The sequence below is a fragment of the Symphalangus syndactylus genome, chromosome 15, assembly GCF_028878055.3.
Source record: "Symphalangus syndactylus isolate Jambi chromosome 15, NHGRI_mSymSyn1-v2.1_pri, whole genome shotgun sequence".
NCBI classification, from domain to species: domain Eukaryota; kingdom Metazoa; phylum Chordata; class Mammalia; order Primates; family Hylobatidae; genus Symphalangus; species Symphalangus syndactylus.
In genome coordinates, this window is record NC_072437.2 from 89,711,034 (window position 1) to 89,729,836 (window position 18,803).

Below are 18,803 nucleotides of genomic sequence, written 5' to 3' on the forward strand. Positions count from 1 at the left end.
AGTTCACATCCCACTCCTGTTGTTCTCCTGAGCCTGACGCCTGGTGATGTTCAGCAAATGCCTGTGACACCGACCTCACTTTACGACAACCTAGAACTGTGGCGAGGGCTGACTGTGAGCCCTCATCTCCACTTGCTGCAGAGGAGCCTTCTAAGCGGTTTTCCAGACCACACAACAAATAAAGGATGACTGAGGGTAAGGAAGATTCTCCCTGAAATGTCAGAAGGGTAAGGTGTGAAAGAGTGGGCTGTCTGACCCTACATGAAGGACAAAACTAGAAATGAGGTTTCTGGAAGAGCCCCTGACCAGGAAGAGTTGTCAATTGTTTTTCAAGGCAACGATATCACCTTCTACATATACTGCTAACAGTATTGCTCAGACAGTTTAAAAGTTGTCAGGGCAATATTCTGTGTGACACGTTCTGCTGCCCCTATATTCAGACCGAAATTAAGAGAAAACAAAATAGAACCTTTCCTGTAGAGAGACCAAAAGAGGGCAATGCTTCTCCACGAAGTGCCAAGAACCTGCTGGACGCTCTGGCTCACCTCTGCTGGTTCCTCTCTCTCCCAGGTGCTCCTAGGGGAGATTTCTCCCTTCCACCCCAGTACTCCCATTTTATGTCTGTGTCCCCTTGCACTAAGCACAAAGCACTGAGTTTCCAGACTGCCCGTACTCCCCAAGGCTGTGAGCTCCCAAAGGGTAGAGTTCACATCCCACTCCTGTTCTCCTGAGCCTGGCGCCTGGTGATGTTCAGCAAATGCCTGTGACACTGAACTCACTTTGTGATAACCTGGAACTGTGGCAACGGCTGACTGTGAGTCCTATCTCCGCCTGCTGCAGAGGGGCCTTCTAAGTGGTTTTCCAGACCACACAGCGAAGCCCTCCTCGAGGGCAGCTAGGAGAGAAGGACATGGAGAGGAATAAAGGAGCACTGGCGGGGAGGGGAGGGCCACTCCCAGGTCCACGTACCTCTTTACAGTATTTGGTGACTGCCACGCCCAAGGGGTGTTCACTGCTGGCCTCCGCAGTCCCCACCACAGCCAGAACCTTCCTGAGGGGCAGTGTGGCCATGTCCCCCAGCAGGAGCACCCGCATGACCCTGGGGACGCCATGGGTAATGGTGCCAGTCTTGTCAAACATCACAGTCTTTATCTGCCAAAAACAATCACAACTCGGTGACCACAATACAGACGGAGGGGCTTCTGTAGTCACAGTCCTGAGGCAGAACTTCATCCAACGTGCCTCAGACAGGAAACAAGACACCTGCACAGCTTCCTAATGTGATCCTCTGTTGTTCAATCTCAGGGTTCAACAACTCCCACCGCAAAGAAACTGTTTCCCTATGTGTCCAGTCAAACCAGCCACACTGAGGCTTGACCTTGACCAGACAAAGCTAGAAACCCTCAGTCGGCTGTACAGGACATGGCACAGCACTGTCCCTCAGACAGACACCATCCACAGACTTCCCCACGTCAGGTCAGGAGTCAGGACCCTGAGGGACACCTGCCTCCCTGTTCACTGCCATCCGCCGAGCCCAACCACAGCTTCCTCTTGCCTGCCTAAGTGCAAAAGCTACTGGGAATAGAGTCTTCACACTCTGAGTTCAAGAAAGGAAAGGACTATTCTATGGCCATAACGACAAGCAAACCCCCGAGAGCCAGCTTTAAGTTGGTCACACTTGGTCAATGGCAGTCTGCAGAGTCCCCACACCTCTGGGCTCAGATATGGGCAGCAGCTACATGCAGGTACCTGCACTTCCATAACCAGGGCCAGCTGAGCCCTGAGCCCTGCTTCTGAAAGTCCAGTAATCCCTGAAGTGTATAATTTGAACCCATTTAAGGCCAGCAGGTTGCTCTTCTCAGACCATGTCCCACAAGCAGGGTTCTCCCTTACAAGCAAACAATAATTCAGCTTTTTGTTTCTGATGCTGAGTGGTGGCCTTCCTTCAACACACTTAACTCATCTTCCTCCAGGGATTCTTGCCAGCTTTCAGTGCAACCTTAACTCTGCAGCCAGAATGATCTTCCCAACACACGATCTGGTCACATCACGTGGGTATGCCATCCCCCACATGGCTTCTAGGCTAATGTTCAGAACCCTTTACTAAATCTTCAGCCTTTGGATTCTGGCCCCTCCCTCAACGGCCTCATCTCTAGTTCCTCTCTCTCAATGATTTTCTTCCAGTTCCTCATTTGCTCATTCAACAGGTAACTTCTGAATGCACTCGATGTCTCAGGCTAGATGCTGGGGATACCACAGGGAGAGGAAGTTCCACCTCCGCAGGTCCTTTCCACCTGCTGTCCCCATTTTGGAACACTCTTCCCCAGCTCCATTGTCCAGCTCTCACTCAATAGTAAGGTCTCAGATGAACGTTCGCATTCGCTTCCCTGACCACCTGCAGTACCCTCATCCCTGAGTCCGGCACCCCAAGTCTAGGATTGGCCCCTGTTCAAGTGTCCCCAGGGCATCAAGCACCACCAGTCAATACTCAGTATCTCGTAATACTCAGTCAGCTTTGCTATGTACTTTTTCACTGTTTGTCTTTCCCCCTAACCTGGTGGGTTCCTTGGCGGCTGGAAACCATGACCATCGCCAGAAACCAGTGCAGGGCCCACACGCAGTGAGTGCCCAGCAAATGCTGATTAAATAGGTGAAAGTGTGGAAGGCCAGAGGTTGGTAAGTTGGGCAAAAAGAAGACTCTTCACAAACACCGTCACTCACTCTTCACTCCCCAGGGTCACAGGACCCACCACTAATCCCACAGATGTCACAGTGGGGCTTTTGTCCTGGAGCCTGGCTACCTGGGTGTGAATCCCAGCTCTGCCTCTGGTTAGCTACAGGCCTTTGGTCAAGTTACCTAATCTCCTCCTGCTGCAGTTTCCTCATCTGTAAAATGGGAATGATAAGCAGCTACCACACAGAGTTGTTAATGCAATTAAATCAAGTAATGTTGATAAAGCGTTTCATTATATGACTGGTGGCTACTCTGTTGCTACTGTTGTTATTCCCAGTTATACTTGACTTCCTATTCTACGTAATTAACACTGCTGCCTTGAGTGGCTCTCAGGCTTTTCTCTCAATGTGAAATAGTAAACAGATACTACTTTCATCTCTCAGGATGGGGAAAGCCATAGTACAGGCTGACCTTGTGCGCCATCTCCAGGGGCTTGCCTCCCTTGATGAGGATGCCGTTCTGCGCGGCCACCCCGGTGCCCACCATGACGGCCGTGGGCGTGGCCAGCCCCAGGGAGCAGGGGCAGGCAATGCACAGCACCGTGATGGACGTCTGGAACGCAAACCGGATGATCACCTCTGTCTGGGAGATGTGCTTGTTGGGGTTCTGAAAACGGGACAGAGTCAGAGGCAGGTTGAGAGTTCAATAAGGAAGCTCCCAGAACTCTAATCACATAAAGACATTTTGGGGAGCACTGGGCACAAAGTGACGAACTTGGGTTTCGGAAACAGATGGTATTCTGCACTGCTCTGCCATCATAGAGAACATGTTACTGCTCTCCACATCCCAGCTATCCAACTTCATCCTACAGGTTTCCCTCAAAGAGGCATTACAGGAGCAGAGTCAAATAAAAGCCCGTGACAGGGGAAGCAGACTCTGGAGATGGACCACACAGATCCAGATCCTGGTTTCCTCATACACAAAATGGAGATGATAATGCATAGCTCATAAATTGTGGTAAGGATTGAATGAGGCAATACACATATAAACACATAAATATACACAGTACATAACACCTGGCATAGGAGCGGCATCTAAGGAACTAACTATTATCGTTATTTTTCTCATCATTAGGAAAGCTTAAAAAGTGGTATTCTAAGGTGATAATCATATAAATGAGAAAAGATGCAAGGACATTTATCACAGTGTTTTGTTTTGTTTTTGTAATCACAAAAAATGGAAACAACCAATAGGGGATTGGTTAATTAAATTGTAGGTGTGGTGTATATAATGGGATACGAGGCAACTGTTGGAATGATGTATATCTACACTTACTGATATGGAAAGGTACCAGCAGCATTGCAAAATTAAAAAGCAAGTACAAAATGGCATGTGCTGGGATTTATTCGTGCAAAAATCTCTGCCCGTATCTGAATATAGCATTTCAACAATACTGGAAAGGTATCCACCAATGTGCAAAAAAATTACTTCTAGGGATATGATTTGGAGGTATCTTTATTTTCTTCTCTGTATTTTTCACTATTTTTTCTTTGTAACCCAAAACAAACAAAATATGATCTACCTTCCAGATACTTGATATTATTTGTGTTCTGAGAGCCTGAATTATCTCAGTTTATTTTTAAAAATGGCTGGTGGTTATGGAGTATAATCAAGAGAGACTATGTTCGCTTACTTATAGTAAAAAGCACAGTTGTCTAAGGTAAGGCTATGGACCACAACCTCTTTAGCTTCCATCTACATTTTATTATTTCGCTCTGAAAGGCAGGATTCTAAAATAAGATATATTATTAAAGGGGTCTTTTAATTTTCATAGAAACAGTTATATTTAGGTAGAGGGATATATTGTTTAAGATTTTTAGAGATAAAGATTATGTAATCTTTTTTAAAAACACACTAATTTTTGTCAAAGTCACACCTGGCATTCTGATAGGACTGGGTGGACTTCTGGAAGTTACCATGAGCCCTTCTCTACAATGACTTTTGTACAGCAGAGAGATGACAGTATCTTAAAGGAACATGCAGTACCTCGTTTGCCAGCATCCTCCCTGATATTGCAGATAAAAACAAAAGAAGCCAAAGTAAGATGGAAAGGCATGGAACAGCAGAAAGCCACAGATTCTAACTTGTTTAGGACTGAGTCTTCCCATGGCCACATGCCAATGCACTGCTCTCCCGAAAAAGCCGAAATTGTAGGCAGTCAGGTGCCATGGATAGCCACTGGCACATTCTACGAATATATCTGTAAGTTACTTTTAAGAGCACTAAGGTTCCTTAGATGTCAGAAAGTGTTTAACTTGAACATCTTTCAATTTAAGATGGGAAATTTGAGGGAGAAAATGACATCCTAGTAAATGACATGTGTCCTGAGAATATTTGATATACTTTTAATTATGTGCAGAATTTTTTTTAAAAGAAAAAATTATCCATTCCGTGTTTGTACTTTTTGCTATGCTGCCCAGGCTGGAGTGCAGTGGCTATTCACAGGCACGATCATAGCACACTACAGCCTCAAACTCCTGGACTCAAACGATCCTCTGCCTTAGCCTCCCAAATAGCTGAGTCTACAGGTGCATAATTACACCCAGTTTGGTTTCTTATTCTATGGCTCTATGGTATAACAAGCACTAGACTGGGCTAGGAATAAGATAAGGTAAAAACATTGTTCTGCTCATTGTGCCATTACCAAATACTGTTCTAAGTGTGCCATTAGCTTTTTAAGTACATTATCAAGGTTTCAACCTCAGTGCTACTGACATTTGGGGCCAGATAATTCTTTGTTGTAGGGACCTGTGATGTGCCTTGTAGGATGTTTAGCAGCATCCCCCCAGTCACAAAAACCAAAAATGTTATAGCTCCCAACTGAGAATCACAGATGTAATACAGCTTTTACTCCTCAAGCAGATATGTTTTTTGAGGGGTGGCCTGTATTTTCCTTTCTTTTTCTGAGGTTTAATAAAACTATATTTCCTAAGATAGTGTTCTTCAACCACTTTTTTAAACTCAAAAATGTATATTCCATTGCCTCACATACAATGTTTAGTAAATATTTAATTATTATAAAAAGCTATTCACACCTGGGTGCAGTGGCTCACACCTGAAATCCCAGCACTTCAGGAGGCCGAGACAGGCAGATCACCTGAGGTCAGGAGTTTGAAGCCAGCCTGACTAATATGGTGAAACCTCATCTTTACTAAAAATACAAAAATTAGCTGGGCGTGGTGGTGTGTGCCTGTAGTCCCAGCTACTCGGGAGGCTGAGACAGGAGAATTGCTTGAACCTGGGAGGCAGAGGGTGCAGTGAGCCGAGATCAAGCCACTGTACTCCAGCCTGGGCAACAGAGGGAGACTCCATCTCAAATAAATAAATAAATAAATAAGAAAACATAAAAAGCTATTTACATTACTTGGGAAGCTGGGAGGTCAAAGATGGTACTCGTAAATATATACATCAAAAGACATTTTTCTTAAAATGTGTTAAATAATATTACCATGCCATTGACATTTAAAGTGAACTATTTTCTATGATGTATGCCTCATAACCTCAAAAAGGACCAATAATACATATTGTAAATGCTTCAAGCATTACAACTGAGCACCAATTGGTGTCTGTGAAAATTATCTAAGTAGAATGCAAAGGAGATCTTTAACAGAGAACTGCAGAAGGAGAGTGACTGTTTATCCTACTCTGGCTTAGATTTTGCTGTCAATTAGAGATGCAAGCAAATAAAATGTAATGAATAATTAAAGCCCAGTGAATCTAAGATATGAAAGAATAGGATCAATGTCAGTAGATTATTTAAAACACAACCACCATACAGCCCAAGGCGTTCAACTTACAGGAAAGTATTTCTGAACAACACCAAAATCGATAAAACCGATTACAATCCATACCACCAGCGTCAAAGTTGACATGATGATGATAAATGGGACGAAATATCCACTAAACCGGTCAGCCAGTTGCTGAATGGGTGCCTATGAAAATAAAACACCAAGACCATGGGAAATTACAACCTATGAAGAAATAAAACACCATAAGCATGGATAAGGATTGGGATAATCTCTTTCATTTAACCACATTTACTAATCAATCTCTACTCAATAAAACTGTCTGATTTCCCAGAACTCTTCACATAATTTCTAAAACAAGAAAGATGAAGTTAGTTTTAAAAATTTCTTCATTACCTTTGACATCTGAGCCTCTTCCACCAGTTTCACAATCTGAGCCAAAGTGGTGTCATTGCCCACGTGGGTGGCTTTAATGAGCACAGAGCCATGTGCATTTATAGACCCCGCAATTACAGTGCTTCCGGGTTTCTTAGTGACTGGCATGGCTTCTCCTAGATGTAGGAAAGAGACAACCGTCACTTGCTCAGACCCATCCGGCACTCATGTGACCTGACAGCTGCTGTGATATCTGCCTGAGGGAACATGAAACAAGCCATCTCACCCGTGATGAGGGACTCATCAGCCATGGTATTGCCTTCCAGGACTTTCCCGTCCACTGGAAACTTTCCCCCAGGGACCACCTTGACGATATCGCCCCGCTGCACCAGCTCCATGGGGACTTGCTCCTCCCTGCAACAAACGCCACTCATCACTCACATGGCTACTCATTCGGTCACCGGGTCAGGTTCTAGGCCAGCTGTCATACTAGTTACACTATATTTGCTTACACTGAGCAACGGTATTCATTTGATCTGTTCATTTACAGATATTTATCATGCAGCTGCTGAATACCAGGCATTGTTCTAGGCACTGGTGATACAGCTGTGAATGGCACAGCAAAGGCCCTACTACCTCATGAAGACAAGTTCTGGGGTGGAAATGGACAACAAGCAAGATAGAATCAGGTATTAAATATTAATAAGTGCTGTGATGAAAATAAACCAGGATAATGTGACTGGAGGGCTTCTTAGAGTGGCAGAGGGAGGAGGAGACATGGAAGGGCTTCTCTGGGAAGGTAACATTTAAGCTGAGACCTGCATGCCAAGAAGGTCCAACACACAGGGAAAGGAAGTTCACAGAGAGAAAACAACTGACACAAAGGTTTAAGGCAGGCAGGAAGGCTGCGTCTGAGAAACAGCAAGAAAGCAAGCATGACTGGCAGGAAGTAAGTGACGTGCAAGTTGAGGTCCGAGAAGCAGAGTCCTGATCATGCCGGGTCTCCTGGAGCAGAGCATGGGTTTTGGATGTAAGGCTTTTAGCAGGAAAGTGACACAATCTGATTCACATTTGAGTGATCTCTTTGGCTGCTGCATGAGAATGGGCTGTAGGGGTGATCACAGGAGTGAGGGGGAGAGTCAGGCTGTTGCAGCAGCCCAAGCAGAAGATGGAAGTAACCTGGACTGCAGAGAGAGGGAGAAGAAATACACAGCATATTCTTAGATCATGTGTTAACAAGATGTGAAAATGCACTAAATGTGAGGGTAAAGAAAGGAATCAAAGATGAGCTCCAAATTTTCATTTTGAGCAACTGGGTGGACAGAGAAACCATTTAATGAGATGGAGATGATTATGGAAAAGCAGCTAAGGGAGGGTGAGGGAAGAGAAGGGGAAGGGATGGAGAGAAATGGTTCATTTTGACATGTCGGGTTTGAGATGCCTATTTGATTTCCACGTAGAAATATCAACTAGGGAGCTGAAAATATGAATCTGAAGTGGAAAGAAGAGGTCAGAGGTAGAGAACAAACCTGAGAGCTGTCATATGTAGATGGCATTTAAAGCCATGAGATCATGTAAGCATCCCTAGGAGTGTACGGGGAAAACACAGAAAGGGTCCTAGAACTCATCCCCGAGACACTCCACTATCTGAAAGCTGAGCAGAAGCTGAACGACCAGTCAGTGACACAGGAGGAAAATGAGAGTGGGGATGAGGAGGAGAAGGAGGGAGCACCCATCCAACCGCACCAAACACTGCACAAGTAGTTCCACAGGGGCAAATATATGTAAAATTCATCACACTCTACACGTAGGGCTTATGTGTTGCAGTGAATGTGAGTTACACATTGAAAAAAGAAAAAAATCAAAGAAACAGACAAGGGGGAAATACTGGTGAGAGACTGAAATGAGGACTTAACACAAGCAATGCTGGATTGGGGTATATGGAAATTATTTGATGGCACTGGCCAAACCAAGTTCAGAAACTGGCAAAGGCAGAGGCTCAACTAGAACGGGCTGAGAGAGCACGCGGTGAGAAGGCAAAGACAACAGTGAAAGTTACGTTTTTAAAGAAGGCTTGTTGTAAAGGAACAGAAAAATAGAGCAGTAGAAGGGAGGGTGGATTAAAGTGGGGATTGTGTCTTGTACATACATGTGAACTGTGCGCTAGTGGGACATGTCCTGCAGAGACAGAGATGCTGTGGGGGAGAGAGAAGAAGATGGCAGGAACAGAGACAAAGCCAGAGGGAGGGCACCCACGGCCCAGGGCCAGCTTCAGCAGCAGCTCACTAAAAGTATGGCATGGGCCCAACAGAATTAATTGTATAGGTAATACTGGCTCATGAGCAAATGGTCAACAAGCCAGAAAAGCACGCATGGAAAGCAAGCAAGGTTCTGAGGTTATTTTACACCTTCCTTTCATTCTACAAAGACTACATTTAAACTATCACAGGGACAAAAGCCATCTTACTTACTTGGGAAGAAGAAATAGACATTTACTGAGTGCTAGGAACTGTGCTAGATTTTTACATGTTTTACCTCACTGAATCTTCCCAGACACATACAAGGTGAGTCTTATTACCCCCATTTGAGCAAAACCTGAAGATGTCTTAAAAAGGCAAAAAATTGAACATACATGCCCACTTACTTAAATGTTGCTACGTGCAAATATATAAAACTTAGTAACTACCATATGCAGGAAGGTATGTTAAATATTTGCATCAATATTTTCCTTTGTAAAAATTGTTCAGGAACAGTCTCTGTGCTATGAGGATTCAAGGCTTGTGTGGCTACTTCTCAGGATTATGAGAGATCCTTAGTATGGCACCTGTACACAGCAAGTGCCCAATGAATGCTGGTGATTTTTATTATCACCTAATTGACATTTTCATATTGATTGGCCTCTTGTGTACCAGGCACCAGTGTAGGCTGGGGTTACAAACAGGACAGAGTAGAGCCTTCCTCTCAGGAGGTTTATAGCCTCATAACTAAAAGCAGACACACAGATGGACAGTTAAGACATACACAGAAAGTTCAATCATGGCAACCAAAATAAATGGAGCACTGAAAACGAGACTTTCAAAGACTGAAGTCTTTAGTGCTGGGAGTATACCTGTGTAAATCTGTTTGGTGGCTGAGTGAGCCAGGAGAAGGGAAGGATCTCGACAACCCAAGAATATTCTCTGCTTATTTTTAAAGTCCTCCAGCAATGGAGAAGTCCAGGCTCAACACTGCCCTTGAGGCCTCCTCTGTACAACCTGGAGGATTTATCATCCCACAGAGGTCTCCACATGGCCTGAGAAGCCCAAGTCGGGAGGAGGAGTTCCTGCATTCAATTTAGAAATGAAAGACCCCAAGAACTAAAGGTCAGACTCTCCTCCAGCAGAACCTAATCACTAACTTTTAAAATGTCCACTTCTGTAAGGAGACTTAAAATTGGCACGAAGGTACAATTGGGTGTCTTTCTAAGAAATCTTTAGTAATGCTAATCTCTGTTAAATCTAACTTTGAATTTCTCCTTTGATCTAAATTAACCACATCTTTCTAACTCTAAGCAGCTTATGAGGAATAGTCCTTTATGGGAGTTAATGTGGCTCCTTCTGGTGAATCTCAATAGCATGTATTCTTCAGAAGCTACTATTCTTCTCCAAGTGCTGAGAGATAGGAGCCCTCTTAATTAAAAGACAGTGGTTTGTTTCATAGCACTTCATCTTTAAGAGTTTCTGCCAGGAATCTGTTTACTTCACTTGTCTCCTCTCTTCTACTCCCCTTCCTCATTAAACACAAGTTAAGAAAACAAGGAAAAAACATAGCATTATGGTCACTGGTCTAGATATGATTTGTAATTTGTTTACCCATCAATTATAAAAAAAAAAAAACAGAAAATTTCAACGTGGGAGACTGGAGATGGGGCTGTGCAAGCCTTTTAATACCAAGCACATACATGCATGTGTGCAGTATGTTTCTTTAACATCTGACAGCAGTTTCATTCCCATTAGTGAGTATCTCAGCACCCGCCATGTTTACATCCCAGGGCGGCTGAGGCACAGAGTGCTCTGAGAGCGCTGAGGAGCCACAGCTGAGCCAGGCCTGGGGAATCAGGAAAGGCTTCTGGAGGATGCAACTTCCATGCTGAGCCCTGAAGGCAAGGAGCCAGGCAAAGGATAAGGAAGAAGGGAGTTCAGAGGGAAGGAAGGATGTCTGCAGAGGTCTGCAGATAGAGGCAGCCCCTTCCTGGGACCTGCCAGTGGTGCAGGGCAGCTGGAGCACAACGAAGGGGATGGCAAGACAGGCTGGGCTCAACAGGCATGCAGGCAGATGCCGGGCCTCAATGCCACGTTAGGAAGGTGGTGTTGATCCTAAGAACAGTAGGCAGCCATTGAAGGATTTTCCAATACAGAGTAATATGATCAATTTGTGCTTTCAGAAAGATCACTGGTTTGAATGTGGAAAAATACTGGACGGATACCTGGCTGCAAGCAGTATGAAGAGACAGCTGCGGTGCTTTAGGGGCAAGGCCACGGTGGCCTGTACCAGCATGGTGCCAGTGGATGATGCCCCTAGAGACGGAGGTGCTAGAACCATAAGGATGGAGTGCAGATGTGTGAATGAGGGCAGGGAGGTATTGTAGAGGACACACTTGGAGCTGGCATGAGGGTGTCTTTCCCTGAGACAGGCAGGGGAATATTTTTGGGGAAAAAGTGGGGGAAGGTGAAGAAGAATACAGACAGGCTGAGTCTGAGCCTGTACCAGCCACCCAAGAAAAACGTTCCCACCAGCAGGTAGTCTCTGGGACCTAGACGTAGGTTTGAGAATGAGCTTCCCACGGCTGTTAACCAAAGACATGGGAAAGTGAGACGTCCCAGTGACGGTGTGTAACGCACAAAGACAGAGGCAGCTACCACCAGAACCCCAAGGACCATCCACAAGGGATAAGGAGAGAAGAAAGCCCATGGAGACTAAGCAGCAGCAGCAGCAAGGGAAGAAACTACAGTGTGCCAGACGGATCGCACCTGCAAACGCTGCCAGCACCCAAGACTTGGAGTAAAGAGAAAGCACAAGTGTCCCCAGCAAAGGGATGGTCAGAGGAAGAGGCCCAAGCCTCAGTGAAAGAAGGCAGTTATGCGAGAACCTCTGGGGGCCTTCAGATGGTGCCATGGACCAAAGGCACAGGCAGAGGCCCAGACGAGGGAGGGCCCTGTGGGAGGCAGAGTCACTGGGAGACTAGTGCCCAGTGCAACTCAAAGCACAGAATGGTTGAGCTCAGGAGAGGCCCAGACTGCGGCAATCCAGGTGGCAGTGGGTGCAACCTTGGCCTGGGACAGAGGGGTGGGCCCAGGGTGTGCTGTCAGGAGGCAAGTAGGAATGACCACACCCAAACTGTAAGCCAAAGGCAGAATGAACTCTGGTCTTCTGGTCCCTAGCTTAATAATGTCCTGTCATGTTGCATGGTAGTAGTCAGGCCGTGTGTGTTACCAGCCAAAAAATGAATCGGCATTCTTGGAAAAGAACTGAGTTATGACAGATGCTGCACGCACTCCGTGGGCACTACGGCCGGCAGATGCCTTCTCCTCCTGTTCAGATCCCTGGAATAGTTCCAAGCAACTGCAGTCAGTGCCATCAGAGGTGCCTCAAACTGTACCGAAGACCCTAACAAGGCGAGTCAGAGGAAACGTGAGTCAAAACCAACACAGCTGCCAGCGGCTTGGCTCCCCGTCTGAACGTTTTCACTTCTCAGAAACTTTCATGCAATTAATTTATAAGAAAAAAAAAAAAAAGAAGCCAAGGCATGTGACTACTGCAGACCCATGGCACACCAGAGCCCAGCATGCCAGGTGCCATCACACAGGGTCCTGTCTGGGGACAGCATAGCATAGTGGCTGAGGGGGGCTCTGTGCCTCCAGGGGTCCAATCCCAGCTCTGTTGCCTGCCTGTCATGGACTCTGGGGATATTACTCCACCTCACTGCACTTGGCTCTTCCTGAGGAAAGCTGGGATGATGACAGTGCTGCCTCAAGGAACAGCTATAGAGTGGAACTAGACGATCTGTGGCAAGTGCTGGGGAGTGAGCCTAGAACACCAGAAGGACTCAAATCTCAGTTGCCATTCCTACAATTGCGATGATCATTTAAAAGACAGCATCCAGAACAAAACCAGTGCCACCACGCGGCAGCCAGCCTGTGCCTCATGAACACTCATGCATCCGTGTGGCCCCAGTCAGTTCCTCTACTCACCTGGGGCGTGCCCAGGGCCAGCTGCATCAGCCCTGCAGACCCCATGGGGAAGCAAGGGGTCTGTCTCAGCCTTCACGCCCAGGCCTCCAGGACACAGCTAGGGCAGGCTGGCTCCAGCAACAGTGTGATATATGGGCAAAGGCACGCAGGGGAGGGACAAGGCACAATGCCTCTGACAATGGGAGTGGTTAGAGTCTGCATGACATCGGAGGATAAGAATCAGAGACACCAAAAACCACTGAGAAAACCAACAGAGAAAGGTTCCCGGGTAGAGGCATAGGAGGAGACGCCTCTCCCACCAATGGGGCAGGAGTGGGAGGTGCCACGGAGGAGGCTAGCTGTGCAGGCTAAGGGACAGGGAACTGGAGGGTTTCTATCTGAATGCTTCTCCTTCCAGTAGTCCGAAGCGAGATCACAGGCTAATAGAAAATGGTGGGACCAGGGAGAGATTTTAGGAATACGAAGGAGGGCTGAAATAACCATTGCCTAGAATATAAAAAAGAAGCTAACCCCAAGGAAATACAGAAGCCTTAATTAGCAAAAATTTCCATATTATTAAATATGCATTAAGAGTCAGTGTGTGTAAAGGTTAAGAAAATAGACTCTGGATCCACTAGCCTGGCTTACATCCCAATTCCATTATTGAATACCTGTGTGACCTTGGGCCAGTTGCTTAGCCTCTCTGAACCTCAGCTTCCTCATCTGTAACTTCAGAGTAATAATAGTCCCTTCCTCAGAAAGTTTCCATCTTTGGTTAGATTAAATACAAAGAGATTAGAATAGTGTCTAGCAAACAATAAATGCAACAAAAGTTTCCAAGAATAATAATAATTATTTTTAATATCAGGCAACCATATGAGGAAGATAAATTTCTCCTTCAATTTTTATTCTTTAGCAAGTTGAAGTCCTTATCTCTCTGCCTGTCTGAATCTGTATCTTACTAGGAAGGCCTAGTTCATACTCTATGCTCTCTGTTAAGTTTCCCTTGACCACCACTAGCCTTCCTCTTCTTAATTCCTGCAATACTAATCATCTACACCTCCCATGTGCCATTTGGCACACACACACCACCTACAAATCTTGTTTGTTTTATAGTTCAATGCCTTGCTTTTGTAGCTGGATTGAGAGGGGTGATCTGTGTCTCTGCCCACACTCACAAGGTCTACCGCAGTGTCAATACAACATGGGCATCTGATGCAGCTCACACAGGTTGACAGATACCAACCCCAAAGACATTTGATAACCATAACCCACCTGATGATTAAACTGTCCTCACCAAGGGTCACAACGGTGGCTTCTGTGGCTTGGAGAGACATGAGTTTGGCCAGGGCTTCTGAGGTTTTGCTCTAGGAAATAACCAGAATGTGAAATGAGAGCTATCGAAAGCAGACCTGTCCAAACCCAGCCTGAGAGTCACAAGCGTGGTGTTAGAGACAGCTGGTGTGAGAGACAGCCGCATGGCACGATAAAAAGCTCTGCAGGTGGGCGTTACTTGCTATCCACCACACATGGCCACGTGTGTCACTTCCACACTGATGCACAGTGCCTGTGCCACCAAGGTCTGGGAATTATATTTCAGACTGGAAACAAACATCAATCTTCCCACTGACCATTTTTTTTTAGGTTCAATCTAATTTCTCTTAGGGCCTGAGTTCCATTCTCTCCATTCTCTTATATGTTTCAGTGTTGGGGACAATGGAGGGTGTTAAAAATGGCATGACCTTGAGGAGGATGTATGGATTTCTACACCAACTATATACTCAGTTTTGCACTAAGAGACAATGTAGGCTCTGACCTGAAGGCCAGGGTTCTTTAGTTTACACAATACACCTGAACGATGGTTTTAATAATTAACCAGATTAGCTAGGATTTCATAAGTAGTGATCAATTTGGAGATTAGTGACTAGAGCACCTTAATTATATGGAGGTTTCCTATTTCTTTAAGTCTGTCTCTATGCTGTGTATAATTAGTAATTCTAAACATGGTGTTCAGAGCAAGTGAGATTTGTTTACTGAAGGAGCAGCTCTTTTCTGAACCCAAAGCTGCTGTTACCTTTGCCAAGTGTTCCAGCCACCGCCCCAGGGCAATGAACACGAAGAGCATGGGGGGTGTGTCGAAGAATGTCACAGGGCTCCTCTCCGCCTTCTCGGCCACAGCAACCACCAGGATGACCAGAGAATAGACATAAGCAATGCTCGTGGCCAGGACAATGAGCACATCCATGTTGGCTGACCCGTGTCTCAGAGATTTGTAGGCCTGAACGTAGAAGTACCACCCGCCGAGGAGCTGAAAGACAAGGACAGTGAAAGCTGCCAGCAAGTAGGGAGGAGAGTTCAATGAGCGACACAGGGCCGAGGGCCCTTGGGATGGCAAAGCCTCTAGCTTTGTGCATAGTCTTGACATTACTTCTTCCTCTGTGATGGGCATTTATGAAATGTACTTTCCAATTCAGAGGACCACTGTGCACAGGAATGGATGACCAAGAGCATGTGAGACTTTTAAAACCCACTGCATACAACACAAATGTCCGCTAATAAGAGAATGGTAAAATGTTGGGGAAAACAAATCATGACTCATTTATACTGTAGACAGTACAAGGCATTCCATTCCCTAAAGAGAATGGGCTCTATCTATAAGCCAGTGGCATAAAAGATGTCTAGCACATGGTTAAGTGAAAAAGCCAGTTGCACATCAATCTATCTCGTATGATCCCATTTCAGTTAAAAAAGTCTGTATCTGTATTACACAAACATACACACACACAAGTGTGCATTTTCTCTATATAAAGATTTGGAGAGATTCATGCCCAAATGCCCAACTATTAATATCACCATAGCAACACTGGGGAATGAGACTGGGCGGGAGGCAGAATGTGATTAGTGAAAGGGCATCTTCCCCTTTTCTTCTTATACTTCAGTATGTTTTGAATTGTTAATTAGTGTACATTATACTTATAATCAAACAAAATATAGAAAAACACAAATTCAGGCTGGGTGCAATGGCTCACACCTGTCATCTCAGTGCTTTGGGAGACTGAGGTTGGAGGACTGCTGGAGGCCAGGAGTTTGAAACCAACTGGGGCGCAGAGCAAGACCCTGTCTAGCCAGGCATGGTGGCAGGCGCTTGTGGTCCTAGCTACTCAGGAGGCTGAGGTGGGAGGTTCGCTTGAGCCCAGGAGTTCAAGACTACAGTGAGCTATGATCACATCACTGAACTCCAGCCTGGGTGACAGGGTGAGATCCTGTCTCGAAAAAAAAAAAAAAATTCCAGCCTACCAATGCTTGCCCCCAAATAGCCCCTAAACATTCCAATATTAGGACAGGGATTTAGTTTCCTATTCCAAAATACACACATAGAGGGCACACTTCCCACCAGACACACAGCTAGTTCCTTAATATCACCACCAAAGCAGACGTTTCATGCCTTTCTCTTTTAAATTATAACTACCTCAAAGATAAGGACCATATCTCCACCTTTTAAGATAGAACACTCAAGAGTGGTATGGGCTCAAGGATGATCCAGTTGTTGCTTCCAACAATGAACGTAAATTAACCTAAACAATATGCAAATTGGAGACACAGAGTTCACCACACCTTGCAGCAAGGAGGCTGCTATTCCAGGGACAGTTCTGATCACTTGCAATCAACTGAAACTGACAGTGAAACCAGGCCCTTAGTAGTCCCCCACACTGGAGGGCCCCCAAGCCCCACCTACTAGTCATAAGAGAGAAAAAAAGCAGCAACTGCCTACATGGGGCAGGAAAGCTGCAATAAAGTGCCATTTAAACCAAGCTAAAGCGCTATGTTTGCGCTTACCGGGCAGAATATCTGAGGGCCACACACAGCATGGAGGGAAGAGGTCTGCCCATCTTTCTCATACATACCTGGACAAAGGTACACAAGATAAAGAAGATGAGATTTAGAATGGACAGTCCTGGAATGATGTTGTGGTCCAGGACCATGGACTGGTGGGGCTCATTGCTGGGTATCAGCATATAGATCATTAAGGCCATGACAGGGATGCCAAACACCAGGCTGCACAGGAAAGACTTTTTCCACCTGGAAAGCAAATGCAACAACACAGATATATCAGATACTGCTTGTCACCTAGATTACAAGCCACTCCCCTCCTGAAGACACAGTTTAAGACCTGCCTTTGTCACGTCTGGGACAGACCACCAAGGGTTAAAATGAACGTAAGAACTCTCTCTCTCTGACACTGGCCATCTGAGGGAGCATCTAGAGGTCTAAACATCACTACAAGGAGGTTCCAGAGATGTTGAGGCCCAGCCCCTGCCTTCACATACTGTGGTTACCTCCAATTCACAGGTGAGGCAAGTGAGGCCCCAAAGCTGAGAATCCAGCCCCAAAGGGGCCTACCATCCTCAGCCTATGGTTGCCTATAGCTCTCTTTTCAAAATGAAATCTTATACAGACCCCCAAAGAAAAAAATAGATAAAAGCAGTATTTTATTAGTATAAACTTATACATTCAATCTTTAAACAATTATTTAAAATAAAGTCCGTGAGAACAGTGATCATTGGCTGTCTCAATGAACACCATAGTTTGGAATCGGGGGTCATGGCCGACAGCTGTGGTCTCATGTTAGCTGCAGCATCCATGAAATTCCAACCGAGTGGTTGTGGAAACTCAAATGCACCTAAAACATGATATGAAAACCACTGGCCTGTGAGGCTGAAGTCTTAGGCTGTTGGACTGCCACCCAAGAACCAGACTCCCAACTGGCTGTCCAGATGCCTCTCCTGCAAGCTCCTCCTGTGCCCCAGACATGCCTACTGAACCAAGCCACAGCAGTCCCCGAGGATACCCGCCACCAATTCCACCAGCCAAGCAAACTTCCACTCATTCGTTGAGGCTCAGATCTTATGTCCCCTGCTTGGAGTTTTCCTAGACCTTCCAGAATCTGGCGGAGCCACTGATTTCATTGCTCACTCACTCTTTCTCAGCCAGACTATGGGCCCCTCCAAGACAGGGAAGGTATTTATCCCCAGCACCTAGCACATTGCTCTGCACACAACAGCAGCCTTTATGGTGCTGAATGAGTAAGTGGCCATCTGAAACAATGAATGATCTCAGGTCTCCCGCTCCTGGGCCATTTTCTTTCTACTCAGCCGTTATGCCTGTCCTCAAATTCTAGTTCTAGAACCCATGCAAATAAAGTCTGAACATTGTCAAAGGAAAAAAATCTACACTCTCTCCCTCCCTCCCAACTTAAGTGCTGTCCAATCTGTTAGCCAAAGGTGGCTAAATTGAAATTCCTTAAAAATTAAAAATTCATTTCCACAGTCACACTAGCTGCATTTGAAGTGCTCACTAGCTACATGTGACTAGCGGCTATCACACTGGGCAGTGCAGATACAGAACACTGCCATCATTCCAGAACTTCTTTTGGACAGCACTGTTTTAGAGGGTTCACATTACAAGGGTAAAGGCAGCTAATCCAGGAGGAAGGCACCATGGGAAGACAGGACCAGCAGGCAGAGTTGGGCCCAGGTAGAGGAAGGGACTTAGATGAGAGCTACAGTTTATCTTTTGTGTTCTACCTACTGCTTTATTTCCATCTTGTGGTCCAAGTGATGAGCGTTGGGGTTTCTCTGGGCCAGGGAAGCATGAAAGCCAATTTCCTTGTCATTAAAAAGAGAGGGGTGGGGAAAAAGGAGGAAGGTACTTGGTTAAAACATGCATTGGTAGAGAGCA

General features: G+C 45.7%; 1 protein-coding gene across 25 annotated transcripts in view; it reads right to left on the reverse strand.

The window, feature by feature from the left end:
* The window catches only part of LOC129464004 (transmembrane protein 272), a 201,710-nt gene that overhangs the window by 133,272 nt on the left and 49,635 nt on the right, over positions 1-18,803 (reverse strand). For 7 of the 25 annotated variants that reach the window (XR_010116060.1, XM_055244776.2, XM_055244789.2 and 4 more), the window contains 9 exons: positions 18,654-18,730; positions 16,970-17,144; positions 15,139-15,372; positions 14,340-14,431; positions 7,142-7,269; positions 6,877-7,031; positions 6,532-6,666; positions 3,146-3,340; positions 970-1,152 (listed from right to left, as the gene is read on the reverse strand). Coding sequence is in view for 24 of the 25 variants with exons in the window: in XM_055244776.2 (XP_055100751.1) it covers positions 970-1,152; positions 3,146-3,340; positions 6,532-6,666; positions 6,877-7,031; positions 7,142-7,269; positions 14,340-14,431; positions 15,139-15,372; positions 16,970-17,144; positions 18,654-18,730 (1,374 nt within the window). In the remaining variant the exon portion in view is untranslated. The remainder of the gene's footprint in view (positions 1-969; positions 1,153-3,145; positions 3,341-6,531; positions 6,667-6,876; positions 7,032-7,141; positions 7,270-14,339; positions 14,432-15,138; positions 15,373-16,969; positions 17,145-18,653; positions 18,731-18,803) is intronic. The other 18 variants (XM_055244782.2, XM_055244781.2, XM_055244793.2 and 15 more) reach the window with 14 other exon arrangements.